Raw genomic sequence first — 11,279 nt, 5'->3', positions numbered from 1 at the left:
CATGATTTGCATATGCCACAATTGCCCTTATGAATAATGCTGCTGTGAATGTTCACACACGTTTCTGTGAAGACATGTTTTCATTTCTTTCTTCTTTTCTTTTGTGTGTATATGTGGTACTGTGGTTTGAACTCAGAGCTTTGTACTTTGCTAGGCAAGTGCTCTACCACTGAGTCACAAACCTCCAGGGTTTTTAGTTTTTTGGTACTGGTTATTTTGAGATAGGGTCTTGCCTTTGGCCTGGGCCCATGGTCCTCCTGTGTTACATGGCCCACTATAGCTGGGATGACAGGTGCACCTGCCAGAGCCAGCTTTTTCCCCTGGGATGGAGTCCTGACACTTCTTTTGTCCTGGCTGCCTTGGAACTAAAATCCTTCGGATTTCGGTCTCCTGCATGTATGGGACAGTAACAATCTGCCACCTTGCCCAGCTTTTACTTTGGTAGGAGTCTTGAAAAGTATTATTGTTGCTGTTGTTGTTGTTGTTATTATTGCCCTAGATGGCCTTAAATCACAATTTTCCTGACTATAGCCTTCTGTATGGTACCACGCCCAGTTTATTTTCACTTCTTTAGGTAAATATCTGGGAGTGGAGTTGCTAGATCCTATGGTAACTTCATGTTGCACTGGTTTAGGTGCTGAGGATGGGCCCCAGGGCCTCCTGCTAGCGATATGCTCTACTTCTTAGCTACATACTCATACCCCTTTTTTTTTGGTGCCAGCCCTGGGGCTTGAACTCAGGGCCTCGTTGCTATTCTTTTGCTCAAGACTAGTGCTCTACCACTTGAACTCCAGTTCCACTCTGGCTTTTTTGGTAGGTAACTGTAGAAGAGTCTCACAAACTTTCCCGCCCTGGCTGGCTTTACACTGTGATTCTCATATCTCAGCCACCTTAGGAGCTAGGACTACAGGCCTGAGCCACCAGCACCTGGCACCCCTCCCATTTATTTTTAAGAATTACTAGACTTGCTTGTAACATTCTTTCCCCAGACATGTAAGGCTGGTCCCTCTTCATCTCTCAAACATAAGTCTGTAAGTCACCACCCTAGACTACCTGTCACACTCTTGTCTTCCCCCGTTTTGTCTTTACTTGGGATTAGTATCTCTTAGGAAGCAAGGGATCTTGGGCCTCTTATTTCATGCCATGACCCAGCCTCAAACGATGCCTTGCATACACAGTAGGTACTCAGACAAAAAAGAGTGGGGTGGAGAAGAAAGAGTAACCCACAGGGTCACGCAGGGCCTGCCTGGGCTTCTCTCATGATTGAGTGTCTGTGAGCATTTCTCTGCCTCACAAGGCAGATGGGCCCAGCCTGGACCGCACAGGACGGAACAGTGGTTCCCAGGCCCAGCCTTCCTGGGGTCCAGACTTGGAGAAGAATGTTTTCACCACCCAGAGAAAGACACAGACAGACAGATGCAAATGCCTGTGCTGGAGATCCTGGGGATGTGAGGAGTGCAGAGGACATTCCCATAGCCAGGATGGAGGCTGCCGGGCTTCAAAGGCTCGCCGCTACCAGGCAGGGCTAGGAGGAGAGTGGCGGAAAACCTATCCAGGCAATGGGGCAGATAGCCCAAAGAAAGGGGAAAGGGAGAAGGGGAAAGAAGAGAGGAGAGAGGGGAGAGGAGAGGGCAGAACTGAGAGGTAGTACACTTTATTGACGGGTTCTCCTGGGTTCATCTAGCAATCCCAGACAAAGCTGGACCTGGCCTTGGCCAAGGTCCCGTCCATAAACAGAGTGCATCTCACACAAAACCAAGGGGGTGGGGTGGACAGGAGGGAAGGCTGCCAGATGGGGTGGGGAACAAGGCAAGGCCAAGGGGCTAAAGCGCTGGGTGCAGGGCTGGGGCACCCGAGGCCCGGGCAGGCCTGGCCAGCCCCTCACTCCCCCATTGAGGTTCCTAGTGGTTCACAGTGAGACTGGCTTTGATTGGCAGGCGGTTGATGGGTAGACAGACCCTTTCCCACCCACCCTCGGCCTGACTCACGGAGCTGGGGGAGGAGAAAGCAAACCCAGCCTGTGCCCTCTGCTCTAGAAGGGCAAAGGAAAGAGCCCAGTTCTTCATGACATCCCCCAGGGTTGTTAGGAAGGGCAGCTGCTCACTCCTGGCTCAGAAGTGTCTAGAACGTCTTAAGAGAACTTGCCCACCTTCGTCCCAATTAGAAAAACATCGTGTTGAAATCTAGGAGTGAGTGGAGTGCTTTGAACCAAGTGGTAAAAAAGACCTGGCAGGATGTTGATTTAAAAAGGTGGCTCTACCTTTGCCGGGGTCTGGGTGGCCGGGTGGGGGGATCAGCAGAGGGGCTCATGGCAGCATGGGGCTGGAGGCAAGATGCAGGAAGCGTGAAACGTGGGACGTGGAGGCCGCCCTCCAGTGCTGCAGCCCGCACTCGGCGGGCCGGCTGCACGGGCACACGTGCCCGGCAGGGGCAGGCCCCTGTCCCCCTGGGAGAGGCCAGGCTGCCCGTCAGGCCTTGTGACTGTCACTGCTGGGCGGCTCCTTGTGGCCAGCCGTGTAGTCCGAAGGGGGCTCAAGCCCCAGCATCTGCCGCTGTACCAGCTTGGCATAGAGGCCGCCCTGGGCCAGCAGCTGCTGGTGCGTGCCCTGCTGGACCACGCGGCCCTTGTCCAGCACCACGATGAGGTGCGCCCGCTCCACGGTGCTCAGCCGGTGCGCGATGATGAGCACTGTGTGCTTCTGCAGGTTGCCGTGGATGGCCTGCTGGATCTGCGGAAGCAGCAGGGAGCCAACTTGGGGGGAGGGTGCTCCCGCCACCCCGCTATGCCCTACAAGCCCGCCGTCCCCACCGCTCTGAGATCCAACTACTCATTTTTAAAATGAGGACTCAAACAGAACCTGACTCCTGGCTTATTTTGTCTAAGAGAACTCAGAATCCAACCTAAGGGAGGAACCGAACGAGGTGGAGGAGATCTGCCCTTCTATCCAACCCCAAGCCAGGCGGCCCCTTCCCTGGTGACTCCCAGACTCAGTTCTCCCGCTATTCCTGCCGCTTCTCCTTCCCACTGTCCCCCTGGCCCCCACCGGGCTTCTGTCTGGCCCTGTCCATTTCTCCACATGGATAGTTTTCATTCTTCTTCTTCTTTTGTCTGTCAAAAACTCAGGGCTGGGCGCTGTCCCTGAGCTCTTTTGATCAAAGCTAACACTGTACCACTTGAGCCGCAGCACCACTTCCAGTTTTCTGGTGGTTCATTGGGGATAGGAGTCTCACGGACTTTCCTGCCCAGGCTTGGTTTTGAACTGTGATCCTCAGATCTCAACCTCTTGAGTAGCTAGGACTATAGGCGGGAGCCATCAGTACCCAGCTCATTTTGTTGTTTTATTGATCTTTATGATTTTGAAGGGCAGGAAATCAAAAACAGGGCCTTGCGCACTAAGCAAGTGCTTGACCAGGGAGCTACACCTCAGGCCCTGAGATATTCTAATCAGTTCTTGCTAAACACTTGCCCTGAACCCCCCAGGGCACGTGTCCCACTTCAGCTCACGATCTGAACTCCTAGGAGACCTGGGGCAGTGAAGCTGCCAAGTCACACTGTCACTAGGCACATCCTGCAGATCAGAACCCACGAGCTGCAGGCACAGGAGAGCCCCATGCTTGGTCAATAATAACGGACTCACATTGGTTTGCCAACTGTACCAGCAGATTAAAAATGGGAGCAGCTGGCCAGGGTTAAAGGGATATACTGGACTGTACTTTCTGCTTCATTTAAACCTTAAAAGTGCTCTAAAATCAGGCTGGTGGCATGGCTGCTCTACCAAGGTGAGGCCTTCAGTCCAAGTCCCAAGAGCAGCTATACCAACACCTGCTGGAGAAAGCCCTGTGTGGACAGGGTCATCGCCTGCCTGGGCCCCTGGAGGCCCTTTCTGGAAGCAATTACCAAAATGGCCTCACATGGGAGTCCTGCTCTTCTCAGATGCCCACCATTTCTAGCTCAGCGGGGCTAGAACCCACAGTTCCCAGCTTGGATCACTGCCACGAGAGCCAGGGCTCATACAGCCACAGGGACATCGTTTGTACGTGTGGAGGCCCTGCTCCCCCTCCCCACACCCTTGGTCTCACCTGTCACCTCTAGACCAATGGAATGCAGTGCAGCGCTCCCTCGCCCATCACTAGTCACCGAACAAAACCTGGGTCAGGACTTCAGCTGGGCCTGTCTTTGGCAATGGCGCCCCCCAACCCCTCCACGCTGTCTGCTTCACATGACGTCGGCCAGGGCAGTCCCCAGGCTCATGTCCTTGTTTGTTAGCTGTCTTCTCTGGGAACGGAAACGCCATGGGGCCTGTGGGCCATGTGTCTGACCCAGCTACCATGGAAACCCCAGTGCCTGGAGCAGTGCCTTGTGCCTAGGGGCGGGGTCCATCTGCCATTAGCCATCCATGACTCTGGACCCTCTCTGCCAATGAAGAGGAGATGGGGAGAAGTGTCCAGGTCAAGGTCCCAAGGTCCTAGAAGCTGCAAGGTGGGGCGGGGCTAGAGTGCAGGGTCAGTACCTGTGTAAACCCTGGCTATGAGCCCCAGCACTACCAACACTTTTTTCTTTTTTTCTTCAGAAATAAGCTTGATGGCTTGGCACCAGTGGCTCACACCTGTCATCTCAGCTACTCAGGAGACTGAGATCTGAAGTCCGCAATTCAAACCCAGTCTGCTCAGGAACGTCCGTGAGACTTTTTTGTCTTGTTTTTGCAGGTCATGGGGCCTAAACTCTGGGCCTGGTGCTGTCCCTCAGCTCTTCAGCTCAAGGCTAGCGCTCTACCACTTGAACCACAGTGCCACTTCTGGCTTTTTCTGCTTATGTGCTGCTGAGGAATCGAACCCAGGGCCTCATGCATGCAAGGCAAGCGCTCTACCACTGAGCCACCTTTACCAGCCCCCGTGAGACTCTTATTTCCAATTAACTACCAGAAAACAAAAAGTGGTGCTGTGGCTCAAAGTGGCAGAGCACTCACCTGGAGCAAAAGATTCAAGGACAGTGCCTAGGCCCTGAGTTCAAGGACAGTGCCCAGGCCCTGAGTTCAAGCCCTACCACTGAACAAAAAAACAATAAGCTTCAGGATAGAGCTTCTAATCTAAGTCACCTAGTTGTGAGAACCTCTTGTTCCCACTTTTTAGGGCTTTAGCTTTGCCTTGAGCCCAAGATGGCTGGTCCCAGCAAATTCCCCAGTCAGGGGGCTGATGCCTAGGACAGCCCTACGTCCATCTCTAATGCCTTTCCCATGCCTGCCAGGGGACACCTAGACACCTGGCACAGCTCTGCCACACAGCACTCACCAGGTACTCGCTCTCTGCGTCCAGAGCGCTGGTGGCTTCGTCCAGGATGAGGACAGGGGGGTTCCGCACCAGGGCCCGAGCCATGGCCACGCGCTGCTTCTGGCCGCCGGACAGCTGGGCGCCTTTCTCCCCGGTCTCTGTGGGGGGACACAGAGGGCAAGTCAGCAGGGAAGGCGGCCAGGCAGCCCCTGGAAAGGACATAAAACCTCTCCCGGCCACCCTGGACGCTGGGCTTTCTAGCAGTTTCAGAGTCTCCCTGGTGGGAAGCTCATGAAATGATGCTTCCGGCCCTGCATGTAAGCCATGCAGATTCAGGCCTTCCTGTTTATGGGATGCAAATTTCACCTGGGTGGAAAGAAAAGGGGAGACAGCAGCGGCCCGAGGGCAGCGCCCCCTCCCTCCCTCAGAGGGCCTCATCCCTAGGGTGGCCCCAGGCAAGGCGGAGGATGCCGGCTCCTCACCTGTGCTGTAGCCATCCTGGAGCTCCATGATGAAGCCATGGGCATTGGCTTTCTGGGCAGCCTCCACCACCATCTCAAAGGGCACAGCAGGCAGCCCGTAGGAGATGTTGTCAGTGATGGAGCGGGCAAACAGCACGGGCTCCTGGCTTACTAGAGAGATCTGCGGGAGGCAGGAGGAGGACAAGGCTGGCAATGTCTCCAGTCAGCTGTTGCCAGCAGCCTCACCAGCCAGGCCCGGCTGACGCCAGGAGTCTCAGGACTGAAACCCGATCTACACGCTCCACTCAGCTGCCTCTCCTTCCCAGAGGAGTACCACAGTTCCCAGACCCTCAGCCTCTCCATCGACACACTGGGGCCCCGCCCCGAGATTGCCGCTCTGGGCTAAGCCAAGCCCCCCGACCACCAAGGGCAAGATCGCCACCTAGCCCTGTCTCAGTGCGGAGCAAATCGAGAGGGTGTGTTTAGAGCTGCTCTGTGAATGCACCTCCCTGACTGTTGTCCCTGCCTTTCTAAGAACCAACTAGTCCAACGAGCTGTTGCCTTATGATCTGGGGTAGGAGTGATCATATGGGAAATACGACTCAAATCCCAGTACTGGCACTAAAATCAATAAATCAAGCTGGAAACCGGTGGTTTCCTCCTGCATCCTAGCTACTTAGGAGGCTGCGGTTTGGAAAAGCGTTGTTCAAATTAAGCACAAGCAGAAAGGTCTATGAGACGCTAGCTCCAAAATAACGAGAAAAAAGCAGGGCTGGAGGTGTGGTTCAAGTGGTCGAATGTCACCTGAGCAAGGAAGCTGAGTGAGAGCGTGAGGATGGGAGGGGAAGGGTGGGGAGAGCACTTGGGGGAGGCCCGGGCGGCAAGGCCAGGACACTCACCACGCGGTGCAGGTACTTGTGGTCGTAGGCGCCGATGGGCCTGCCGTCCAGCAGCACCTGGCCGCCCTGCAGCGGGTAGAAGTTCTCCAGGATGTTGACGCAGGAGCTCTTCCCGCTGCCCGAGGGCCCCACCAGGGCGGTCACCTTGCCCGGGGACAGGCTGAAGGAGACATTCTGCATGGGACAGAGGCACCTGTGGAGTCCAGGCTCAGTCTTGAGGCTCCTGCCTCAGACACTCGGGGGTGCCCCTCCCAGCCCACCCCACGCAGGACCCACCCCATGCGTCCTGCCTTGGCTGGGTATGGCTGGCCCCGGAGAGCCCCCTTCTAGGATTTGGAGGTGCCTTTAAATCACTGTTTCCTCTGGCCGCAATGTTCTTTGGGCAGTGAGCTACCTGCCCGGCCCCTGCTCCCCGGGCAGGTCTAAGCTCAAAGGTCACCTTGTCACCTCCTCCAAGAAGCCCTGAGGGACTCTTATCCTCAGCTCCCCCACTACCCCCAAACAGCTCCCATCTATCATCATCAACCCCCCCTCCCCCTCCTCCTTCTTCTTCCTCCTCCTCTTTTTGTTTTTTTTTTTGCCAGCCCTGGGACTTGAACTCAGGGCCTGGGCACCGTCCCTGAGCTTCTTTTGCTTAAGGCTAGCACTCTACCACTTGAGCCACAGCACCACTTCCAGCTTTTGCTGTATATGTGGTGCTGAGGAATTGAATCCAGGGCTCCATGCATGCTAGGCAAGCGCTCTCCGCTAGGCCACCTCCCAGCCCCTCCCTGTCTTCCTGTGGGAGTTCCCCTGGAGTCTCACTCTAGGCCCCCTGTGTTCCCAGCTGAGGTGCTCTCACCTGCAGGACCTGCGTGTGGGGCCGAGTGCGGTAGGTGAAGGTCACGTTCTCAAAGTCCACCCGGCCCTCCAGGTGGTCAGGGGCCAGGATCCCATCGTGTACCATGGTCGGCTGCCGGTCGATGAACTCAAACACCTTCTCAGCAGCGCCCACGCCCTGCATCAGGCCGCTGTACACGGAGCCCACCGACTGCAGGGAGGAGACACACGTTCCTGTCCCACCAGCACCCTGTGCTGACTGACACCTACTCTGTGCCAGGGGTGCAGACAGAACAAGGACAGAATGGCAGCTTTGAGGGAAAGGCAGGAGGCCGCCTTGAGCAGACAATAACAATAATAATCTTTTTTTTTTTTGTCACTAGTTTTGCTCAAGGCGAGCACTCTACCACTTGAGCTTCAGCACCACTTCTGGTTTTCTAGTGGTTTATTGGAGATAAGAGTTTCACAGACTTTCCTGCCCGGGCTGGTTTTGAGCCGTGATCCTAAGATCTCAGCCTCCTGAGTAGCTAGGATTACTGGCGTGAGCCACGGCGCCCAGCTTAATAATCATTTATAAAAGCCAGGAGAACAATAAAAACATGGTGGTTTGTGAGAACATTAGGAATCCGCCTCTCATGGTCCTTACCGCTAACTCTCACGGGCACCCAGCCTAGCCCAGCCCCGGGCACCAACCTTCGGCGAGTGAGAAGGGGTAAGGAGGAAGCAGCCTTGTCTTCCAGCTGCTTCTGAGAACTGGAATTTCAGGGATTTTGTGCTGGTCCTGGGGCTTGAACTAAGGGCCTGGACACTGTTCTTGAGCTTTTTGGCTTAAAGCTAGTGATATACCCTCGAGTCACAGCTCCACTTCTAGATTTAGGGAGCGCTTAGTTGGAGATAAGCGTCTCCTGGACTTCCCTGCCCGGGCTGTCTCTGAAGCATGATCTTCAGATCTCAGCCTTCCGAGGAGCTAGAATTATAGGCATGAGCCACCAACGCTTGGCATGATTGCAGTTTTTTAAAATTGGTTTTAATGTGTAGTCTACAGAAATAGATTCACCCTGGGTAAAAAATAAGGGTAGCCATATAAAGGAGAGTCATAATAGCGCTTGTTTTATTGAGTACTTTTTTCTACAAATTTTGTTGAGATGATGCCTCATGGCGTAGCCTCAAACTTGAGATCCTCTTGCTCTCAGCCTCCCACGGGCTGGGATTACAGGTGTGTGCCACCATACCCAGCTTTTTTTTGGGGGGGGTGGGTCCGGTCATGGGGCCTGAACTCTGGGCCTGGGCGCTGTCCCTCAGCTCTTCAGCTCAAGGCTAGCACTCTACCACTTGAGTCACAGCGCCACTTCCGGCTTTTTTTCTTTTTGCTTATGTGGTGCTGAGGAATCGAACCCAGGGCCTCAGGCATGCAAGACAAGCGCTCTACCACTGAGCCACCTTCCCACCCCCACACCCAGCTTTTTGAGCACTCTCTATATTCTCTGAGGCACAGAGAATTCAAGTGACTTGCCCTGGATCTCATTACCAGGAAGTGGCAGGGGCAGAATCTGAACCTACTTTCTAGGTCTGGCCTAGCTTAGGCAATACATAATACAGGGCTCCCTTGTCTGCAGGAGGGAGCTGAGGCGCTGTGCTGGCGCGGGATGGAGCCCACACCAGTGACGCTCTATGATGGGCCTTTGTAGAATTCCTTCCCTTCTTCCCTGGGTGTTCCCACAGAAATCAGCGGCCCCCCAATCCCATCCCTTGTTTGGGAACCCCAGTATCTCCACCCTGTGGTGTGTTCATAAGTGGGTGAAAGCAAAGTCCCATCCAGCTAGCCCCTCTGAGCCTAGTCCCATCAGCCCCTCTGAGCCTCAGTTTCTTTTCTTTTCCCAGAAGGGGAATTTCAACAGCATGTGACCTCTGTCACCGTCCCCCAGCTTGGTCATGGGGTCACCTATCAGCAGCACTGTGACTCTTGAGGTTTCTCTGATCTCTCCCCATCCCGCTGCCCTGCTCCCCCCTCCCCCCCCGGCCTCTCACCTCCATGCAGTCCCCCAGCACAAACTCATAGATGATGAAGGCGATGAGGTTGCCGCTGGTCATCTGGCCAGAGATGACCAGGTGGCCCCCGTAGTAGAGGATGCTGACCTGGACCACCAGCAGTGTGAGCTGGAGTGTGGGAGAAAGGGGTCTGGGTCACCAGGGGCTCTGCCTCAGATCCCGACCTCCCCGCATCCCCACACCCCAGAGGCTCAGCACACCCCCACAAACTGCAAGTCTAGCCACTGGCAGGATGCCTTGGAGCCATTCCCTCCGAGGCCCCCAGCTGGAGCAGGCTGTGCGCCTGGCCTGAGAACAAGGCTTTCTTTGTAGGCCAGGCTCACACATGATGCCCCTGAGTTCCTTGGGCCCATCCTCCCCACTGAAAAGACTGTGGCTCAGAGAAGTTCGGGTGCATAGGCTCACATCACACAGCCAGCTGCGCAGCGCAGCACAAGGCTTGTTTCCTCCCCATGAAGGAAGGGTGTGTCTGGGGTGCCTTGAGCTCTGTTGTTTGGCAGGGCCGTCTGGGAGGTGAGTAGATTCTGTGTACCGGTGACAACACACAGCCTGCCCAGGATCCCTCTCTATGCCTCCACATCTTAAGTTCAGAGCTGGAATCTAAATGCCAGTGGAGGCTGCAGTGACCCGTGTGAAGGGACTGCTAGGAGGCTTCACCCTTTCTCTCCTCACTGGCGCTTTTGGGTGATGGCCTCGCAGGGAATCCCAGCTAATCCTTGACCCTCATCTCCTTCGCTAAAACTCAGCCTTCCTCCCCCAGCTCGTGCCCAACCAGCCACGTCCCATGAGGCCATGGGGCAGTGGTGGGATCTGGTGCTCCCCATTCTCCGGGACATGGGGCATGCTAGGAAGTGGCCCAGGTGGGGTCGTGGCTGGCCCACAGGTAGGGTCTGCTAACGTGTCTCCAGTTGGGAGAAGAAAGCTCCTACCCCCTCCCCTGGCACCCCACCCAGGCACAGGACAGTAGAGATGCCCAGAGGGAGCGTGCGAGAGCTGTGCCCTTTCCTGAAGGGAATCTCTGCCGACTTGCTGCCAACATGCAGGTCCTGGGCCAACATCCGAGGTGGGTGGATCTCCTCACATGCACACCCACCCCCCTGTGGCCAGGAGGCCCTGGCCAGGTACACATACCCCACTGCCCCAGACATAGGACATGTAGGCGGCCGCCTCCTTCCTGTTCAGCTTGTAAACCTGCTGCAGCTTCCGCAGGTACACCTCCGCCTCCTCCTCCTCATTGGCGAAGCTCCGGACCGTCTTCATGGCGCTGATGGTTTCCTCGGCCGTGTTGCTGGCTCTGGCGAGGGCACTCTGGACCTCTTTGGAGAGTCTCTATGGGCCAGAAAGGAGGCCTCACAACAGAGAGCTCCACTGTCCTCCTGCTCTGGTCGTCTCTTGCTTTTCCACCCTCCAGCATTGTCAGCTCAGGTCAAAAGGACAAGCCCACCTCCACTGGCCCCAGCTCCTCCCTCTACACCTGACAGACTCAGGGCACACTCCAGGGCGCTTGCACCACTATAGGGTGGGGACGGTCAAGTCATCTTCAGTATCCAAAAGAGGCTGCTCGCAATGAAGCGGTTGTGGATAAAAGAGCTTCAATACCTGGGCTGGGAGTGTGGCTCCGTGGCAGACTGCTGGCCTAGCATGCACGAAGCCCTGGGTTCCATTCCTCAGTACCATATACACAGAAAAAGCCAGAAGTAGTGCTGTGGCTCAAGTGGTAGAGTGCTAACAAAAGAAGCTCAAGGACAGTGCCCAGGCTCTGAGTTCAAGCCCCAGGACTGGC

General features: G+C 55.6%; 1 protein-coding gene across 2 annotated transcripts in view; it reads right to left on the bottom strand.

Annotated features, from left to right (window-relative positions):
- Positions 1-1,638: 1,638 nt before the first annotated feature.
- Abcb9 (ATP-binding cassette, sub-family B (MDR/TAP), member 9) overlaps positions 1,639-11,279 on the bottom strand; it is a 19,482-nt gene continuing 9,841 nt past the window's right edge. The window contains exons 5-11 of one of the 2 annotated variants that reach the window (XM_013023194.1): positions 10,628-10,825; positions 9,476-9,604; positions 7,470-7,658; positions 6,629-6,802; positions 5,751-5,910; positions 5,290-5,426; positions 1,639-2,729 (exon numbers count right to left, since the gene is read on the bottom strand). In XM_013023194.1, the coding sequence (XP_012878648.1) occupies positions 2,469-2,729; positions 5,290-5,426; positions 5,751-5,910; positions 6,629-6,802; positions 7,470-7,658; positions 9,476-9,604; positions 10,628-10,825 (1,248 nt within the window). In that variant the 3' untranslated portion in view covers positions 1,639-2,468. The remainder of the gene's footprint in view (positions 2,730-5,289; positions 5,427-5,750; positions 5,911-6,628; positions 6,803-7,469; positions 7,659-9,475; positions 9,605-10,627; positions 10,826-11,279) is intronic. The other variant, XM_013023195.1, reaches the window with a different exon arrangement.

The sequence above is a fragment of the Dipodomys ordii genome, unplaced genomic scaffold (assembly GCF_000151885.1).
Source record: "Dipodomys ordii isolate 6190 unplaced genomic scaffold, Dord_2.0 Scaffold66, whole genome shotgun sequence".
In the NCBI taxonomy this organism is placed as follows: domain Eukaryota; kingdom Metazoa; phylum Chordata; class Mammalia; order Rodentia; family Heteromyidae; genus Dipodomys; species Dipodomys ordii.
The sequence above is the reverse complement of the archived record's forward strand: the minus strand, read 5'-3'. Positions and strand labels throughout refer to the sequence as shown.